At 39.5% G+C, this 22,433-nt stretch overlaps 1 protein-coding gene across 1 annotated transcript; it reads left to right on the top strand.

The window, feature by feature from the left end:
• Positions 1–1,704: 1,704 nt before the first annotated feature.
• Positions 1,705–17,085, top strand: LOC122413200 (uncharacterized). The gene is made up of 3 exons (XM_043423371.1): positions 1,705–2,393; positions 2,480–3,033; positions 16,406–17,085. The coding sequence occupies exons 1-3, from the start codon at positions 2,047–2,049 to the stop codon at positions 17,083–17,085; spliced, it is 1,581 nt and encodes a 526-aa protein (XP_043279306.1). The 5' UTR covers positions 1,705–2,046.
• The last annotated feature ends 5,348 nt before the right edge of the window (positions 17,086–22,433 follow it).

Raw genomic sequence — 22,433 nt, 5'->3', positions numbered from 1 at the left:
AAGTGCGCTCCTGTGCACGCCGCTGCGCTCCGTTAGGTCTGAAATAGCCCTTACGATGAATATTTCGCGTCTTGTCCCGTCTTTTTAGTTTCTTTTGTTACTTCCCAGTATCAAGCTGGACGCCCCTCACTTTTTCGTTTTACATTTTCAAATCGTCATCATCATTCGTCGATAGTAGTAAGACTATACCAGTTCTAACTCAGGGATCTCAGGGGGGAGCGGGGACGGGGGAGCGCGGGGACCGTTGCGGGGCTGCATGGTATGTGGAGGGGGAAGGTTCTCGGACAGCGGGGGTGCGGCGGCACTTTGAAGAGACAAAAAATTTGGGACAAAGGTTTTTTTTCACCGCACCCACCAATGACTGATTTATGTTTCCGGTATCAGATTGTATTGGACGAAATTTTGTGCTCTTTCCAAAGATGATCTCAATTATCGGACTCCGTGACCTACGATGTTTGCATGTCACACTAATGACAAATTTATGTGTTTTGTGTTACATTTTTTTGTATTCTTGAGGTGGTGCAAGTTCCGACAAGATTTCTGTTTTCAAAACCAGTTTTAACCGATGGGCTCTTAGGGGGAGTGCGACAACGGGGAAGCGCATTGCGGAGGCTGCATGGTGTGTGGCGGTTCTCAGGGTAACAAAGAGGGGGAGAGGGGATGCAGCGGTCCTGTTTGCGGCATTGCACAGACAAAGTATATTTTCAGGAATAAAAAGAACTCGTGGATGCCCCCCCCCCCCTCGAATGACTGATTTATGTTTCCTGCGGAGTTTTAAGAAAAGTCAGTTGAGAAGAAAAGTGCTCTCAATTATTGGAATCCGTGACGGAGACCCCTAATGAGAAATTTATGTGTCCCATATTACATATTTTTACATTCGTGAGATGGTGATGAGATTTCTTTAAAAATGCACCTGCCCTTCCCTCCAACTTTTGACTTGAGAGATGTTTAGAAGAATGTTTTCCGAGAAAAAAAAAATGTTCACATTGGACTAGAAATCTTTACAGAGATGCACTCGCTCAATGACAGATTTATGTGTCCGGTGTTGCACATTTTTAACCTGCAGAGGCATTTCTCAAAAGGCGCAAGAAGGGATTTTTGAAGTCAACCGCACTTCCTCGATTAGAACCTGGGTACCACATTCGAGTTTCCAGAAAACTCAAGATTTTTCCTCCCTCCTACTCATCCCCACCTCAGAAACGAAAAAACGCGTATATAAAATGAAACAATTTTGAGGAAGGTTCAGACTCTGTTGAGACGACGTAACAGTTACATTTCGAGTAAAATTTCGTTCAGCGCATCATGTCTCTCACCGTCGACATCGCTACCGAGCAATTGCTGCGTATGCAAGCAACTCTCCTGCGGACGTTGGAGCAATTTTTGGTGTGAGAACACCAGTGTGATACCCTCATCGAATCGCTGGAGGAGCAAGTTCGATGGAAACGACCGTGACTGGGATATCACCACTCGGTCACTTCGCAAATCTTGCGTCTCGAATGTTTGAAGCAGGCAACACGCCAACGCTTCATACATTGGGGCGGAGGATTAAATGATCATGGATTAACATGGCGTGAAATTGACAGCGCATTTGAAAATCGCTTGTCAACCGGTGCTGTGATTAATCGTGATCATATCGACCCACGAAAGTTTCTATTGGATGCGTATGAGCTTGTTGAAGAACAAGTGCAGGCTCATATTTGCAAATATAATAGTATAAAAGTGAACACTTCGTTTAACGGAGAGTTTACCGTGGGCGATAAGCGGGCAAATAAAAGTGTCAACACGGGAAATGTTGAACTTTTCACAACATCGGACTTGAGTGAGTGGTATCGGAAGCGAGTCGTGGAGCCGACTCTGAGATCGCTCGAGGAGTTCCAGGAGAGTGACAGTGGCTGGACATTAACATCAATAACAAATTCAACTGTGAACATCAACAAGTACAACGCTTTGCGGGCGGGATGTCACGTTTCATTGGCGAAACGTATACAGTTGAAAAGAGCGGTGGTAAATGTGAAATCGGCGGATAATGCGTGTTTTGGATGGGCTATGACTGCTGCACTTTATCCAGCAGAAAAAAACAGCGATCGCACATCCTCTTACCCGCATTATTCAACGATATTCAACTTCCAAGGCATCAACTTCCCTATGACGTTGGACCAGATTGGGAAATTTGAGAAGATGAATAATCTCTCAATCAATGTCTATAGCGAGAAGGAGGAAGTCATTCTACCAGTCCGCGTGAGCAAGGAGAAGAAAGAGCGACACTTCAACTTGCTTTACATCGAAGACGTGTCGGGATGTGGAATTGGACACTTCGCGTGGATCAAGAATTTATCCCGGCTCGTCAACTCACAGCTCAATTCTGATGGGCACAAGAAATACATCTGTGATCGGTAAGTATTTTTAATATACAACTGTATACATTTCTTTACGATTATGATAATATACTGTAAATATTTGAAATTTTTTATTGTTATAGATGCCTTCATTACTTCCCAACCATTGATAAGCTGCAGTTCCATGAGGTGGATTGTGGCGTTATCAACGATTGTGCCGTTCGACTACCAGCTGAGAACGACAAATGGTTGGAGTTTACCAATGCCAATCGGAAGGAGCGTCTCCCGTTCGTGGTATACGCCGACCTCGAATGCATCTTGGAGAAGACCAGCTCTGAAGAAAGGGAGAAAAATAAGAGCCAACATCATCGCGTCTTCAGCGTTGGATATTATGTAAAGTGCTCCTACGATGATTCGCTTTCGGGATACCACGAACGCCGAGGTGAGGACTGCGTGGAATGGTTCGTAGAAGAACTTGAACAATTAGCTTTGCGCGTAGAAAAGATTCTTCTTACGAACGTTCCGATGAAAGAATTGTCTCCGCAAGAGTGGAGGAAATTTCGGGAACAAAAAGAGTGCCATATTTGTGAGAAACCTTTTGTCGAGGGTGACGAGCGTGTTCGCGATCATTGCCACCTGACAGGGCAATTCAGAGGTCCGGCTCATTCAAATTGTAATTTAAACTATCAGAATTCGTTTTTCATGCCAATAGTTTTCCACAATTTATCCGGTTATGATGCACATTTTATAATTAAAGAAGTAGCAACTGCGTTCGCGGGGAAAATCGACTTGCTCCCAATAACAAAAGAAAAGTACATCTCCTTCTCGAAAACGGTTCAAACAGGCAAAGACACGCGGAAAAATATAAAATTGCGTTTCATTGACTCGCTCAGATTTCTCAATACGAGCCTAGACAAATTAGCATCCTTTTTAACTGTAGATAAACTCGCGACGTTAAAGTCGCAATTCCAAGATGTAGACCATTTTCATTTATTAACACGGAAAGGTGTCTTCCCGTACGAGTATATTGACAGTTTCGAAAAGTTGGATGAAACGGAGCTTCCACCGCGGGAAGCATTTTACAGCTCTTTAACTGATTCAACAGTTTCCGAGAAGGAGTATGCACATGCGAAAAATGTGTGGGAACGATTTTCAACGCGAACGCTCGGCGAATACAGCGATTTATACTTGAAGACTGACGTATTACTATTAGCCGATGTCTTTGAGAATTTTTGCGATACTTGCCTGAAAAGTTATGGTCTTGACCCTGCGTTTTACTACACTCTCCCCGGATATACCTGGGATGCCATGATGAAATATACAAAAGTAAAGTTTGAATTGCTCACAGACATCGACATGGTATTGTTTGTGGAGAGAGGTATCCGAGGTGGTCTTAGTCAATGCTCCAAAAGACATGCCCGTGCCAATAACAAGTACATGAACTCGTATGACCCATCTATTCCATCGTCATACTTGATGTATTTTGATGTGAACAATTTGTATGGTTGGGCAATGAGTCAACCACTGCCGTATGCAGATTTCGAATGGATTGAAGACCTTGCCAACTTCAACATCGAGTCTCATCCATTTGAATCTGAAATTGGCTATATTCTTGAGGTTGATCTGGAATATCCGAAACACTTGCACGATGCACATAGTGATTTGCCATTTTGTCCAACGCATGACAAACCTCCGGGCGCGAAGCAAGAGAAGCTTCTTGCCACGGTGAATGCGAAAAAACGATATGTCATCCACTATCGTGCATTGCAGCAGTGTTTGAAACATGGTTTGACAATCACTAAAATTCATAGAGTCTTGAAGTTTAAGCAATCTTCCTGGCTCAAAACATACATTGATTTGAATACACAGTTTCGTACACGTGCGAAAAATGATTTTGAAAAAAATCTGTTCAAATTAATGAATAATGCCGTGTTTGGAAAAACCATGGAGGATGTTCGTAGTCACGTCCAAGTTAAACTGTTAACGGAATGGGCAGGTCGATACGGAGCAGAGGCTATGATTGCTAAACCTAACTTTCACAGTCGAAGTATTTTTGCGGAAAATTTAATCGCTGTAGAGTTGCGAAATCTACAAGTCAAATTCAATAAACCGATATATGTTGGCATGTCTATTTTAGATATTTCAAAAACTTGTTTATATGAATTCCATCACGAGTTCATGATGCCGTCGTATCAAAATAAATGTAAAGTCATGTATACGGATACTGATAGTTTAATTTACCACATTGAATGTGAAGATGTGTACGAGGACATGAAATGTAATCTCGACAAATATGACACCATTGACTATCCCCATGACAACGTTTATGGTATACCGCTAGTCAACAAAAAGGTCCCGGGTCTCATGAAAGATGAGAACAATGGGGCCATAATGACCGAATTCGTTGGACTTAGATCGAAGATGTATGCGACGCGAGTTGAGGGTGAGAACGATGTTAAAAAAGCAAAAGGAGTAAAAAGTAATGTTGTGGCGAGGACCATAACATTCGAAGATTACGTGAAATGTCTCAATGAGCAAATCGAAATGAAGCATTCTCAATCTTCAATTCGCTCGACATTACACAATGTCTATACCATCACGGAGACAAAAATTGCTCTAAGTCCACACGATGACAAGCGATATGTTATACCTGGAACGGTAGACACGTTACCATGGGGCCATTACAATATTCCCGAATTTCCAGAAGCTATGGAGGCATAGATCATTGTAAATACGAATGTGTGCTTGTGAATGTTAGAGATTGCGAGAATATTTGTACATTGAATGCGAAAAAAAAAATTGTGAGAGTGAGAACTTGTTCTCAACATTGATATGAAATAAAAAAAAATTTGTGCGAGAGGACTTTTCCTCAAAAACTTGTAAATTTGTAAATATATGTAGTAATTTATGTAAAATAAAAATTTTTTGTGAAAATCTGTCATTCTTTTTCTTTAATCTGCTTTTCATGCGGAGTTGGGGAAAGGTCGTAAAAATCACTCAGACTTTTGAATTTTCCATCTTTATTGTTTACAAATCATTTTTACTTATCCAACTATTGTGTGTTTTGTCGAAACCTAGCCATTTTACGAACAACTGACTACCACGTTTCTTCAATACTTTTTCAATAAGATATATGTCGGGATATTTTGCTCGAAGCAGCTCTTGCTCATAGAAACTACCTGCGATGGGTTCATCTTGATGATCTTTTATATTATAAGTAACTGGATTAGTTTTTCTAACTCGATATATTGTAAATATTTCCGTTGTCCAGTTTGGTGTATAACCTTTTTCGAATACATTCTTAAATTTACTTATGCGTACTTTATCACCGATTTTAAATTTTGCTTGGTTTCCAACTTCTGATCTATTGTATACATTACGCAACAGGCGTTTTTCATTCGCAGTGTTCACATCTTTCGGTTTCATTTTTATCGTACGATGTAATGTATCATTATATTTTATAATTAATGTATCGAGAATACCGATCCATTTCCAGTTTCCGCGAAAACTAAATTGAATCCACATTTTATTCTTAAGTGTACGATTGAAGCGCTCACAAATTGATGCTTTCAAATTACTAAATGTAGAATACAAGTGTATATTATACTTTTTCATCAAAGCCTTAAAGTCAGTATTATAAAATTCTTTTTCAGCCCTCCGGGCGGAAAGTGGCAACTTTCGGCCCGCTGCGCGGGCCGAAGTTGCCGCATTCCGCCTGCGTCGGACAGAAAAATCGTATACACTCCACGGGAGTGAAATTAGACCACCTCAAACCGCGGGCAGAATTGTCACCCGAGCCGAAGGCGAGGGTGATAAGCACCCTCGCTTATCGTGCTTATCACCCTCGCCTTCGGCTCGGGTGACAATTCTGCCCGCGGTTTGAAGTAGTCTATTTTCCCTCCCTAGGTGTGTAATATACTATTCCTTGATCGACGTGAAGATTTTTCGGTATGCGCCCTTTGCTGAGAATCGTCTCCATTGCAGCACTCACATCTTTTCCACTTTTACTCTTCAACGGTACGGCCCAGGCGAATTTGGAGAATATATCGATGACGGTGAGGAGAAATTTATGGTTGGAGTTGTGTTGTGCATATGCAGACATATCTACAAGATCAGCTTGCCAAGTCTCATCCAGGCCGCGTATATCCACATGTCGACGTGGATAATTCCGCCGAGCTGGCTTATGCAGTTCTTCAACCACCGCAAGCTTCTTTTCACTCATTTTTTCTTCTCCCCCCACGGTCCTCATCAATTGCAGAAGATAAGAGTCTGGAGGATTTTTCACTGACTTATCATTAGATGATCTCGTAAAAACTTCATATCATCATGAAGTTCTGAGATTTCTTTCTTTATATTATCAATTTCTTCACGGAGATGGGCGAGCTCGGTTCTCACACGCTTTTCTGCAGCCGCCACATTCGATTCACACTTTTGATTCGTTGTATGAGTCACACTATGAGTTATAGAATGAATGTGTTTGCTGAATGCACCGAGTGTTACAACATCTCGAGCATTTACTGGCTCACCAACGTTGCTCAGTCGTTTTCGTTCCAAGTCGTAATGACCGTCCGATGTAATTTTGAATCCAGCACCTGGTTTACCCGGAGGACCTGCACCACGTCTACTCAACTTTCATCCAAACACATCGACGCTCATGTTGGCAATGTGGATGAAAGCAAGCCATCACATGTTAATAAATGATTTCAGCTTCACACAACTCCTCGATAATCGATATAATTTCATTCGAATGTGATGAATTTCCAGCAGCTTGCGATGCGAGCAATAAGCGAAGACGATCTACCAGCTCATTTGGATCATCCCAATGAACATAGTCGACAGAGGTATGCTTTCGTGCTACCTTATACTGAGGCAGAGTACCACCTTTCTTATCGTTGCTACCGAGCATTTGGGATATATAATTTTTAAATTTACTATTTTTATCCTGACGTACCGCACCCGTACGTTTATAAAATTTTTTATGAGCATTCGTTGTGATGATAATGTTCTGATATTTCTCCAAGTCATTTGGTGTTAGATATTTGAGTTCGGGCTCTTTTTTAAACAACAGTTCCACCAAGCCAATACTTTTGGGATACTTTTCATCTCCAACCACTATATGATCGAGTTCGAAATGAATTGGTGAATCACCAATCATTAATCTGTTTTGAGCGAGATTTCGTACTCCATACACGCCATCTAATCTTGTTTTGTTATTACTACGCAGTAAGCCCAGATATTCACGTATCAAATTATCAACATCTCCAGATGATTCCAAGTTATCATCGTCCTCATCATCATCATTATTATCTTCATGAATATCATTATCACTATTTTTAGTTAAGGGTACACCGACATTCTCATCAGTAATTGCATCATGCCAAATATCATCTTTGAAAGAAATATCTTGCTTCATGCTATTTTCTCCAAAATTTGGAGACTCTTCCTCCTTCTCCTCCTCCTCCTCCTCTTCCTCCTTTTTAACATTTACACGTTCATTGTTAATTTTAGGTTTTTTCGTATATGAAACTAGTTCTTCTAATGGTTCAACAATCGGTTTAAACACATCTTGCATTTTCTGCTGAGCACTATCACGTCCACTTTTCAACATTCGATGTTTTCGTCTGATTGCATCACTCGCCTTGGCAAGTTCACTCAATACAGCCGTCTCCTTTAAAAGTTCTTTGCGCTTCATGTTGACACGAGTAAGTCAGACTTTAGACTGTCTTGTAAAATCCAGGGGAACAATTATTTATCATCATCATCATCATCATCATCGACAGTGAGGAAAGAATCAAATCCCCTTCTATATCTTCCAGCATTCAACTCACTGTCCTTGTCAATCGTAATGAATCCATACTTGTCCGATTTCCAACACTTGACACACATTTTTTTGAAACTTGCATAAGTCATATCCGTATTGACATGATCATTATATACATGCTTGAGGTTCATATCATCTTGTTTGAATAGCACTATAAAATTTGCATTGTCTCTCACGAGATGTTTCGGAATACGAGTATACGTCTGACAGAGATAAAAACTATCCACAATCTCGTGTCTTCCCATGGAAAAAAATGCTCTCACGTTGTCCTGTTTCTCACACGCTATATCGTCAAAGATGAATATGGAGTTTGGGCGAGCTTCACTAGGTGCCACAACTTGTTCATGCTCGTTAAATTGAAAAAATTCCACTCCTTCCACAGGTTTAAGCATTTGCTCGAGCAATCGGTATTTAGGCTGCTTCAAAGATTTCGAGTATAGATATATATTCTCAAATCTCAAACCATTTGGATGTATTAGGAGCGTGAGTAAGGCATTCGTTTTTCCACAATTCGAGGGGCCACAAAATACGGCTCGAATGCTGTTAGGTAGTAAGTTTCCATGACGCTTCTTCACACTACCCGCTCCAACAATAAATTCATCGAAATTTATTATGGGGAGTTGACCGCTCGAAACTTGTTTCTTCGACTTCATCTCGCGTGCGACTGATTGAAAAAATCATATAAATGCAACTTTATAATGTTGGAATAGTCAGTCGAGTTGTAACCACTGCAGAGTGATGATTGTACATGATAAACCTGGTAAAGGTTTGGTAAACAGTATAATCAACAATCTCCCCGTGGAACTACATCTACCGGGATATCAATATTGTGGACCCGGTACGAAATTGATCAAACGTCTTGCTCGTGGTGATCCTGGTATAAACGCGCTGGACGCTGCGTGTAAAGAACACGATATCGCATATTCGAAAAATCGTGAAAACTTGGAAGCACGACATCTGGCGGATAAAATTTTGGCTGAACAAGCCTGGCAACGTGTAACCTCGAAAGACGCAAGTCTTGGTGAAAGAGCAAGTGCTTGGGCCGTGACAAATATTATGAAGGCGAAAAAGAAATTTGGTCTAGGTATGAACGGAGTGACGAAAAAAACCAAAAAAAGTGTTTGCCTGAAAAAGATCATCAGTGCTGCAAAGAAAGCCATGGTTCGTAGTGGTGACCCCCGTGAAATCGTCATGTCAGCATTGAAAGGTGCGCGTGCCAGTGTTAAAGGTGTTAAAGTACGCACGCCTCGGGTTCTACCTGTACCTCGCAAAATCGGCGGTTTATTGCCCTTCCTCGTACCCATCTTTGCCGGCCTTAGCGCCGTTGGTGCACTGTCTGGTGGAAGTGCTGCAATAGTCAAAGCTGTAAATGCTGCTCAAGCGGCTAAAAAGGAATTGGAGGAAAGTAAACGTCACAACCGAACACTCGAGGCCATCGCTTTGGGTAAAGGTTTACATCTGAAACCATACAAACAGGGTTTGGGTCTTTACCTCGGGACAAAAAACGTATAATCACGCTACCACATCAACCACTCACCGACATCGATCTGCTAAAGTATGCGAGAGCCATGAAAATTCGTAACTTTCGTGGAGTTTTCATGCGTGACACTTTGCCTGAAAATGGACCACACAAGCAAGAATCAGCAATCGTGAATTTGGATGAAAATGTGGGCCCTGGGACACACTGGGTTGCATATAAAAAGAATGGTCAACGAGTCACATACTTTGACAGCTTCGGTAATCTCCCACCTCCACCCGAACTCATGAGATACTTCAATGTTGGTAGCGTGAAATATAATTATAAAAAGTATCAGGAATACGATACAATAATATGCGGGCATTTATGCTTGAAATTTTTGTGTGGACAACTAAATCGACGAGACAATTATGCACTATATAAATGAGGACTATGGAGCTGCGTGTTTAGTTCTAAATCTGTGAGCATCATGGATGATAGTTTGACGATCACCACTACTGGATCATCCTCCATACTCGAGGCACAATTTTTTCCACCCATCGAACTATCGCCCGACAAAAATTATACTCTTGGACTCGTCGAGCTGCTCACATTCAATTCGATTCCAAATATCGACATTGGTTGCAATGAATTTCACGTTGGAAATCATGTGGTGACCATTCCAACGGGCAGCTATGAAATTGAAGATATTGAAAAATATTTGAAAACTGAGTTGGCATCTAAAAACATACAAATTCAGCTTAAGCCGAATAATTATACGCTACACAGTGAAATTGAGTGTAATCAATCGATTGATTTTACATCCAAAAATTCGATTGGACCTTTGCTGGGTTTTACGTCGCGTCGATTGGAGCCCAATAAAAGACATGTGTCCGATCTACCCGTATCCATTCTCAAAGTGAACGCCATTCGAGTCGAGTGTAACATAACCACTGGTGCATACATCAACGGGCGAAAAGTTCACACAATTCACGAATTTTTCCCATCTGTACCGGCCGGCTATAAAATCATCGAAGTACCGTCGAGCGTCATTTATCTACCAATCACAACTCGTCGCATTGACAATATACAGCTTCGTATTGTCGATCAAGACGGAGATTTGATCAATTTCCGCGGTGAAGTCATCACCATAAGACTTCATATAAAATCTCAATGGGCATAATTTACAATCATCGTATTGGCAATATTAATAAGCCAACATGGGATCGCGAAAGCAGTCGTCGATCAACGCTCAAAGAGCTAACACCTCAAAACCTTCTGCTATTGAAGAGTTTGGGTCTCAAAATTCGTGGAGTTCGCGTGTGAGAAATTATCTGCTTTGCTCGTTGTACATCTGCTGCCTGCAATGGAGGAAGAAATCGTAAACATCCAGTCACCCGTCATGTTTGACGAATCCATCATACATTATGAGGTTCATGCTCATCAACCATACGCATCGTCAACATACAACAATAGTGATGAAATACGTATTTCAATCCAGCATCAAGATTTATCAATTCTACCGAGTAAAAGTTCAATTCACATTTGCGGCAAACTGACAAAGGCGGATGGTGCAGCGTTAGCTGTAACGAGCCTCGTCAACAATGCCATTTGTCATTTATTCGAGGAGGTGCGTTATGAACTTAACGCAGTTGAAATCGATCGTAATAAAAATGTGGGAATCACATCTCTCATCAAAGGATATACATCTCATTCGTCGGCGAGAAGTGCAATGCTTGAGAACACCGGTTGGCTCGATGTTGAGGAGACTAAACAAATTGTAGACGTAGCAGGCAACTTTGACGTATGCATACCACTGAACATGCTGCTGGGATTTGCTGAAGATTATCGAAAAATGGTGATGAATGCAAAGCACGAATTGATTTTGACTAGATCACGTTCCGATGATAATGCCATAGTTCAACCAGCCGCTGAAGATTATAAAATTACACTACGGAAAATTGAATGGCTCGTTCCATACGTCACCGTGGCGGATAAACGGAAAATTCAATTGCTGAAATTCATCGCCAAAGATACCCCAATTCCAATGAGTTTTCGTACGTGGGAATTGTATGAATATCCAATGTCACCGGCGACATCGAAACACGTGTGGTCAGTCAAGACATCAACGCAGCTGGAAAAACCTCGATATGTGATCCTGGCATTCCAAACAGGACGAAAGAATAATAAGAGGCAAAATGCGAGTAATTTTGATCATTGCAACGTTACTGATGTAAAATTATACTTGAATTCACAATGTTATCCTTATGGTAATATGAATTTGAATATAGAACAAAATCAGTATGCAGTACTCTACGATATGTATACAAACTTTCAACCGATGTACTACAATAAGGAGGCCGAACCATGGCTTACAAAAGCGGATTTTCTCAAATTTGCACCTCTCATTGTGATTGACTGCTCGAAGCAGAACGATTCTCTCAAGTCTGGACCTGTTGATGTGCGCCTCGAATTTGAAACAAGCACAAATATTCCAGCACAAACATGCGCATACTGCCTTATTCTACACGATCGCATCGTTGAATACAATCCTGTGAGTGGTGGGGTGAGAAAATTGGTATAAAACCGTACCATCAACTTCTTCGGCCAACAGTCATCATGGATTTTGTCATCGATCTACAAGGCTTCAAAGGACCCATCAATGAGTTTATACTCAAAGAAATTTCAATCATTCGTGCGGACGTGAAGAATGCTGAACCTCTCACACTTTTCTTCGCACCACCGTATGCATGGGATTCTCTGCCGACAAAGTATAAAACGACAAACAAATGGCTGGAACGTAATTTTCATGGATTGTCATGGGATTTTGGTGTAATACCATACGATGCTGCAAGAGGAATAATTCAAACTATCTTACGCGGCGCTCATACCATCTTCGTAAAAGGCGGCGAAAAGTCTTTATGGCTGACGAACTTTTTGGATCTGTCAACGGAGATTGTCGATTTGGAAACTTTGGACTGCCCATCGTTGAAAAAACTGCCGAAAAGTCCATCGAAATGCGACCATCACCACCACATCAACGAATCGAAATTTAATTGTGCAACGAAGAATGTAAAATCTTTGCAAAGCTGGTTATACGTATATCATGCATTATGTAATAGAGGGATCTTGGAATAAACAAAACAATTTTTTCATAAATGTGTAATTTTATTTATACAATATTCCTCCTCCTCCTCCTCCTTCAACATACATTTCATCGGTGTTTCCAGAAGTTTCTCGAATACCGCTGGATTCTGATCGAATGCCTTGACAACTCGCGGTGGCAGGAATACGGTGAATTCATTCCCGATTTCGGCGACGTATCTTTTTCCCCATTTGGTATTTGCTGTCCTCACGTCCGAGACGCGATATTCTTCGTTGACTTGGAGTTCTTTCAGCTTCTTGGCAGGGAGATACTCTGACTTTGCGATGATATTGTTGATGGCGGAGAACTCCATTATGGATATAGTTTTTTGAGATTTTCTTTAAAGAGCAAGTCTTGACTCAACTTTACGAAGACGTGAAGTGATGCTTTTTTCTTCTGGACTCTGCTATTTGTAGTTTTTCCATCTATCCCTACCCCAAAACTGAACCATCCCCTTCCACACGCTTTCAAACAGGTTCAAACGTGATCTATATTGGAATCGATGCAATCTCCTTCGGTGGTCCTTTTTTCTGTACAGGCTCTTTGATTCCGCCGACGTTATGAACACGTGCATTCTAAACTTGTTTAAACACGTTCACAGCATTTCCTACAATTTCGACGTTGCGGAGCCGGACCGTCAATATGATCGTCCATCGATGATACATTCCAATGTTCAACGCAACGACGTAATAATGCAATCTCACTATCGGATTTGTAATATTCCGGTAAACGATCCCACAAAATATCTGTATATTCACCAAAGTATTCCTTGAAGATGGTTGGAGATATAATTTGGAGCTCCTCCGATGTCATTTCACAGGGATTTTTTATCCGTAAAGTCCCATAGATGTTTACAAGTCGTTCCATAATCGAGCACTTTTCACAATTTCTACGTCTGGGTTTAGCTGAATCAACATGAGTTCGCACCCAGGGTTGATTGAAATGATCGAAACACAATTGATATGATTGCACATCAGCATCACACTACAAATACTTGGGTAAACGATCCCATAACGTAGGAATAGAATTACTATAGTATTTTAAAAGCAAAGCCTTCGGCAATGACTCAAGTTCATTTTCCGTTAATGTCGATGGATCTTTTGCTGGATGGATAGCATACATACTAGCACACCTTTCCATCGCGACGTTTACTTTCAGAATAAGCGTTCGATGTGAAAATTTTTTTTTTCTCGGAAAACATTCAAACAACTCTCAAGTCAAAAGTTCGGGAAAGGGCAGGTGCATTTTGAAAAAGAAATCTCGTCGGATCTTGCGCCGTCTCAGGAATGTAGAGATATGTAACACTGGACATTTATCATTAGACGTCGTGTGACGTGCAATTCTCGGAATAACAATATATTTTTTCAAAGATACAAGTCTCAAGTGAAAAGTCGGGGGAGGGGCATTTTGAAAAAGAAATCTCATGGAAACTGGCACCATCTCAGGAATGCAAAAATATGTAGGACACATAAATTTGTCATTAGAGTAGTGCTTTGGTCCGATAATTGAGATCATTTTCGAAAAGAGCAGGTCACTTTTTCAAAAGAAAATTCCGTCCAATGCAATCTGATGATCACACCGGAAACATAAATCAGTCATTCGAGAAGTGCGGCAATCTTTTGTCATCAAAGTGCCGCCGCACCCCCGCTGTCCGAGAACCTTCCCCCTCCACATACCATGCAGCCCCGCAACGGTCCCCGCGCTCCCCCGTCCCCGCTCCCCCCTGAGATCCCTGAGTTAGAACTGGTATAGCCTTACTACTGTCGATACATAGTCTATATTCGATATTCGATAGTATATTTAGACATAAAACATATTCCAAAGAATCTAAACCACCCCAGAACAATACAGGGATCGTAAACCGATACATCCTGTAAGACTCTGGACGCTCTCGCATGCCTTTTTTTCTTCAACTTTCCATTTTCCCAAACTCTTCGAAACGCATGTGCACCCCAGACGCTCCGCGACTCTCAGTCGCCACTAAAATTACAGGACCAGTACCGGAAATAATAAACAGTCCTTATCTCCAAGTATTGCCTGCCTAACATTTTCCAAACTCACACGAAAACTCCACATCTGCGTTTCGAAAGTTATGTTTCTCACGAGTCCCGAAAACGCACGCTCCATATTCAAGTGGAACACGTGCAGATCTTAGAAACCCCGCTCAACACACTTTCCCTAATTCTGAGAAAATCTCGCGCGATTTTTCCTCCAATCATATCTCCGGAAAAGTCTCCCTCATATTCAAATCCAATCACCAAGTCAGAACACCCACTTTACCACCTATTAACCAATCCAAACTGAAAAACCTTATAGAAAAAATCCCCTCTACAGCATCCAACCCCCAAGATGCATCTCATTCTCTAACTCCGACCAAGTCAAAAAGACTCTAGTTTTTAAGTCAGTTAGCAGCGAACCTTCACAACATTAAGACTGAAGCCCAATCTCATAAACTTAAACTCGTCAGTCAAATCGCTAACTCATACAAGTAATAATTTTACCGACTCTAACAGTGTAAATAAGTGTATAAGTCTATCAATAAACTCATCGGTATATTTTGTAGTAAACAAAATATTGAGACCAGCACTTATTTGAGAAGCCTTCAACACCGCTTCAGATTTGGAAAACCCTTCCAATTCGCGAGTACAACCTCCACACAAAGGTCACGTATACCTGAAAATATAACGTGTGTCCTCGGGCGCCGCACTAGTCCCAAGGAAGACTCACCGGCAGCGGTACTCAAGAGTACACCCCGCCTCTCTAAATCGGCGACTGTGCGTCCCCATCTAATCCTCCCTCTCGGGACATAACACTTTATTGGCCACTTCGCAGCGCTACTAATCATCTGGCCTATAGGCTTCACGCATGCGCACTCCAAACTTAACGCGAATTACTCCATTTTTTTCTTGACCCTCATGTGTTTGTAAACAAACGTCCCGTTTTTTTGAAGTATTCGCTGAATACGAATTTTTTAATTTGTTTTTGATTGTTCTCGACTTTGATTACGGTTTTCTCTATCTTAAAAAGATGATTGTGTTTTTTTCGGTTGATTATATGCCGAAGTGCATCGTTCCTGGCAGTACCTCAGGGTATCTGACGAATCCGGAAAAAGTGTGCTTTTTTTCAATTCCAAAGGACGTGGAAAGTGAAAAATTATGGAAAAGTGCTGTGCGACGAAACGAGAATTTTATCAAAACTGGTAGTGCAGTGTGCGGAAAACATTTTCGGAGTGATGAAATCGTATGACAGCGCGAATATCTGAGTCCGGATGGAAAAATTATTGGAATGGTATGGTAAATTGTTTACTGTTATGGTGCTGACGACCGTCTTTCTGTTAAGTTTATTTTCTTTCAAAATTACGATTTTTAAATAAAAATGTAATTTCAAACATTTCAGGGGAAATACAAAGTCCCTCGTTTGAAAAATGGCTGCATTCCATCAGTTTTCTCATGGGTTGAGGAAACTGAACAATCACAATGTGATCAACTGTTGGTGAATGCTGAGAATTTTGTTTCTGCGGCAGAGACTGATAATATAATTATATAATTGGGAGCGAAGCAGAATCTCTCTCATTAAAAGGAAAGAATCTTTTGCTACAAAATGACATAATGAATGTACAATTTTACATAACAAGAATGTTTTTCCAGATGTACCTGACGCAGAGCACATTCATCAGAATAATTCAATTCCGAAGCAGGAAATATTTTCTCCAGCTACAGCGAAGATTTCAAAGAAGAGAGGCAGCCTGAATTTCTCTGAACTTCAGAAAGCCTTTATAAATCTTTCTCCAGGGTGGCCAAAATATGAATCAAGTTGCGCAGGCATAAAATTGCTATTTTATTACATCAATGAGACTGTCGCAGTGAACGGTTCTTTCCAAATGCTGTCATCAAAGAATGTCATGATCAAAGAAGACATGTCAATAGACATAAGGGTATTTGGTCAGTTGCTTGCTCTCAGTAATTTTAACATGCCTCGCCACATAAGCAACATCGAAGATTTGGAAGAATTATTATTAATGATTCACCGTTTCAATGTGTGTCGTGGTGTAACACAGCCGGCGGGATCAGGAATATTGGAAATTGATTTGAACACTAGATCATTAATCAAAGATAATGCTGGAACTTTGCGTCACACAGATTGCATCTTGCTCCTGAAAAATTTGAAAATGTGCACGCGTTGTAATGCGACGAACAACGCTCTGCGAAAAACTCGACGTCGATTTCAACAAACTGGGATAGATATGCAAAAAGAAAAGATCGTCCGAATGAAAAATCAAAATCGGGTATTGTCAACTTTACGGACGAAGTATCGTACAGTGCTATGAGCGAAACGACTTGCACGGGAAAAAATAAAATCTCTGCAAGTGGGAGTGTCGTTCCATCGTAATTTATTACAGTAACACTTACCCATACAGGTTTTCAGCAAATCAGTCGCAGGAGAGCTTCGATTGGCAGTATTACGATATCTGTGGCCCCAAGTTTTGACTATGTATCTTTATATTTGGCCCAAAATAAGACTTTTTTCAAGAGTGACAAAAATCGAAATTCGGCCTTTAAGAGGGTGAGACAGGGGGTTGAAAGTACTCTTGAAAAAAGTCTTATTTCGGGCCAAATATGAAGACTACATGGCTAAAACTTGGGGCCACAGATATCGTAATATCCCCCTTCGATTTTTCGAAAGATTTGTGCCAGAATTACGCAGTTGTGAGGCTACAACAGGTTTTTGTGAGTGGATGTATGACACTTTTGACGCGCTCAATCGAAAACAGTTACTCGATGGAGTTCAGCCTGGCAACATCGACTTTAAAGTGAGTAAAATTCGCGATTATCATCGGTATAATTGTACGCGTCCGAACAGTTACAATAATCCATTTAACATTTTTATAGAAAATTGAAGTAGCCCTACAGAAGCTCGACACTTGGGAAGAACAAGTTGATAAAGGACATTTATCCAAGGATCTTTTTCTAACGAAACAAACCGCTGAGGGACTCCGTGTAACATTGCAGTCGACACTGAATCTTGTACGATATCTCACTCAGCACTGCAATTTTCCATACGTGTTGACAGGACGCAAAAATTAAAATGTATTGGAGGTTTGTTTACAAAGAGATTAACAGGGTCAATGTTCATTTTTTGCCAATTTTATAATAGTGTGATCACAACGTTCAACCTTCAGTGATTTTATTTAATTTCACGCATGTCTGTTTGTGTTTGAATTTGTTCCGACAGAAGTTTTTTGGGACTGTGAGACAGGCTGGTGGTCCCAATGATCATCCTTCAACCCCGACGTTTCTGAACATATACAAGGTCCTATCCATTTATAGCGTTTTGAAATCGGGACGGGTAATTGTTCAGCAATTAACTCAAAATCTACTGAGCCTTTGCTGACTCTTACCGATCTCAAAACGATCTATAAAAATCCTAATGACTCCAAAATCCAAGCACACGTAATAAAAGGAAAACTACAGAATATTATCCAGCATGATGATTGGGAGCTTGACGATATTGTGCACATAACAGAGCATTCTTATAATATGCCAGCAGTCACTGACTGTGTTATGTATTGCTACATGACAGACTTGACGAAACGAATTTGCAATTCTATCAAATGTTTGCAATGCAAGAATGCATTGATAGGCTCTTTTGATGAGAACAGTAATATTCTTCCAGAAGCGGTTTTGAGTATTTGGCAACAACGGGGTACCTGGGCTCATCCAAACAAAAAACTATATCAATTAGTTTTATTCCTGGAAGAATCGTTTCAAAAACATTGTCAATCTCCCAATGAATTCGACGAAGTTCTAGAAGAAGTCTATGCAAAACAAATATCTTTCCCATGCAGTTTGCATTCTCAGGATATAATATTTCAAATCATTCAAATATTTTTGATGACTAGAATGCAGCATTATTGTACCCGCATGAATTCTGACCAGGTAAAAAATAATCAATTTAAAAAAAAAAACAGTCATATTCTGTACGACAAAAAAAAACACACAATGAACAGGGAAAAAAATAACCAACAAATTTCTAAAACGATGACGCATATTAATGTATAATAATATATATTTTATAAAATAATAACGAAGCAAAACTTTGTATATACTATGAAAACAAACAGGCATATCATTAAAATGAATATTTTTCAAACAAAATTTATCTCAATTTCTTTCTATTCCTTTCGTATTTAACTCCGTACGATCGTACGATCTGTATTGCACTATATATTATTACCGGCCAGTGTAACGCTCCGAGCGGGAATTATAGTAACTATTATTTCGAATGATTTAGTTTTGGGTGGGTTCGATTGATAAGGAGTTGAAACTCGCCTTGCGAATTTCTCTTCAATAACTCAAGACAAAGATTTAAATGTTTGATGAATATATTGACGAAAATATGAATCTTGACTCTTCGGCTGACAACAATGTTCTCTCTAATTCTATTCCGTTCGACTTTTAGTCTCACAAATCTTTTTGATTCTCATGCGCAGACTCCGTACGCTCCGCTCATACGCGGACCAATCACGCTGGTTTTCATCCTCCCACTCATTCAATTCTGGGGTCTCGCGACCCACGCTTCGGTTTCACACCCTCGCTTCGCAACCACACAATGCCCTTATTATTCTAGGTCCTTAGCATAAGAGTGACGAAGGATATGTCCTAGCCTAATGTTTATAAAATGAAAGTGGGTAAAAGTATCGTATTGGGATATTAAAAATATTTACATAAGAAATCAAAGAAAGCCTTATTTCGATACATTTCAACGTATGGAGATTATTATAATGTAAACTATAAGAATGAGTTAGTCAGTACGTTCATATTTCTTATCGACTAGCGGTTATTGTTTATGCTAAACTTATATATTAGTCACCCAAGTCCGTCACGTTCCTCTCATTTATTAACATTTCAATGATCAAATTATCAAATCAGTATGAAATGCTAAAGTACGAAATTCGCAAATTCGCGGTTCTTAGCGCAGAAATCAGCGCACTCTGGTGACAAATTACGCATTCGTCACACCTTCCCCCTTATTGAACAAGATGTTTCAATGAAACAACTTTTATGTTCATAGGTTTACGCGTGTGGTCGCCGTGGTGTAGTGATATGGTGGAATCGTAGGATAAACATCGTAGACTAAGAAGTGATAACGAAAGTGATAAACAAGGGGTGTTGTATACTTATAATTTTTCAGTACAAGAACTCAGTGAAATTTTTCAAAAGCACGGTTAATTATTGTAAAGGAATCAATATTATGGTAAATAGATCTGGTTTCCAATTATTTTTCAGGTTATGTTAATAGTAAACTATAACAATCTTATTTCGCGAATCAATTAAAATCTACAGAAGGCTTAATCAAAGCGTCTTGAAAGTAAGATTATTACGTAATTAAGATTTAAAATCCAGTTTCATTATTAATCTTCGTCATCCAATCTGAGAAATGCATGTTTTAATTTATCCATATCAACTATCCTAGTTTTAGTTTGACTGATTTGCAGTTCAACATTGCTATCTCTGAAAATTTGATTTATTAAAAAAGGGACCAATATAGTGATCATCAAACTTGTTAGTTCTCGGTTCTTTGAGTAAGTAGACATATTGTCCTACCTTGAAATTCTTTGTATTCAGTTTACGGTCATAGTATTTTTTACCTCGTCTTTTTGCAGCTTTTAGTCTAGAGATAACCGTCGATTGAGTCTCACAAGGAAAGTCACCTTAGTGTACCCCCACAACCTGGGTTGAAAAAATTACATTTTGTAGTTCACATCAAAGTATAAACCCTCACAAAAAATTAGCTGCCCACTCGGATATTTAAGGGGTGAAATTAATTCCTCAAAATCGGTCGTTTTTTCGTTTTTCGTTGATATCTCCGTAACTAAAATAGATACGGCAAAAGTTTAAATGGCAAATTTATTCATTTTTCAATGCTTTGCAATAATATATAATTATTAATTGTATAGCTTTTTATATTCATTTTATTTTTATAAAAAAACGTGTTTTTTTTGTACATTTTTCTCTACTTTTTCATGGTAAACCTAATTATTCCGATTCGAAATTCAATCATATCAATCTACATTGGTTTTTTTTCCGATACAAGCGCTCATTAAAAGGAGTCAATTTTTTCAAACGCAAATTTTTTTATCAATTTCAACTGATAACATATTTTCATCAAACTGTGAGGTGGGTTTCTTAAAATACGTTTTATTTTTCTATGATATCCTATCTATTGTGTTAAACAGTAATATATCGGTAAAAGATAAGACTCTATATAATCTCATTGTTGTCACATTTAAATTAGTTTTAAAGCGGTTCCCGTTCACTAAAGTTCTCTGATCATAGGTGTGCATTGTTGAGTACGTATTGAATACTATGAACTTTTTTAAAAATGCATATCAGTCCAATGAATGTCATACATATTTTGTCGACTTATTTTATGACGAAGAATTAGCCCGAAACATCGGTGAATGAAAGTGAAATGAAATTAGCCAATACCATTAAAGAGTTTTTAATTGAAAGCATAAACGAATACACGGGAATCGAAATTGAAGAAGACGAAACTCTACACTTTCAAGAACAATTCAAACACCATAGCCTGAAAGTGCAGAAGATAGTGAATTGGAATGGGATTCAATTTCATCCGATGAAGCAGATGGATCTCATTGTACAAAAAATGAAGATGAACTCTCATTTGATTACAAGAAGAAAGCTGTGGAGTATTGGAGAAGTGGAAAAACAAAAAATTTAAATATTCGTACGGTGGCATATCGTTTTAGAAAAGTAATTTCTAAAACACAATTAAAGCGTTGGGCTCATCAAATAAATAAAGGTGGGACTTATAAAGAAAAATTGAATGAAATATCTCAATATACTTTAAATCACTTCATTGAAGCAACTGAATGAGGCAAGATCATACATAATATTGATTTACAACGATCGGCTTTGACCGCACATAGAGATTTCATGAATTCCGATGCACGATTCAAAGCATCAAAAAATTGGGTTAATAAGTTCAAAAGAGCACATCGCATAACGTCTCGAAAAATTACAAAATTTATTACCAGGAAAACTTTAGAAGACTCAAAAAATCTTCCAAAAACGGCAGAAGAGTTTATAAATAACGTTAAATCTGTTATCAACGACATTGGTCTGGAAAACGTTTACGATTCGGACCAAAGTGGATTCCAATTTGAAATGCATTCCGGTCGCACTCTTGCAAACCAAGGATCAAAAGAGATTGAATGGGTTGTTCAATCCATATCTTCGACAACCCATTCATATACAATTCAACCAATGATATCGGCCGATGAAAAATTACTTTCACCGTTATATCTTGTATAAAAAGAAATCGGTGGTGACTTTGGCCCACGTGTAGAAAAAACGTTGTTTAAACCCAGAAACGTTTTTGTTTCGGCATCAAAATCGGGAAAGTTAACATCAGATACGAACTATTCAAGTTATATATTCGGGCGGCAAATTAAATACAGCAAACCAAATCATACTAAATATTTCGTTTTTTCGACAGATCATTTCAAAGAGTGGCTAACAGAAATCTATTTTCCGAATGTTGGTGACAGCAGTGCGCTCTTGATCGACTCTTGAAGTAGACACTGTCCAGGGATAGTTAATGAAGTAACTCTTCTTCATAAAAAAATTGTATTAGAAATTATTCCAATAGAAA

Source organism: Venturia canescens, chromosome 7, assembly GCF_019457755.1.
Source record: "Venturia canescens isolate UGA chromosome 7, ASM1945775v1, whole genome shotgun sequence".
Classification (NCBI taxonomy): domain Eukaryota; kingdom Metazoa; phylum Arthropoda; class Insecta; order Hymenoptera; family Ichneumonidae; genus Venturia; species Venturia canescens.
Note: the sequence above shows the minus strand (reverse complement) of the source record. Positions and strands in the feature narration are given on the sequence as shown.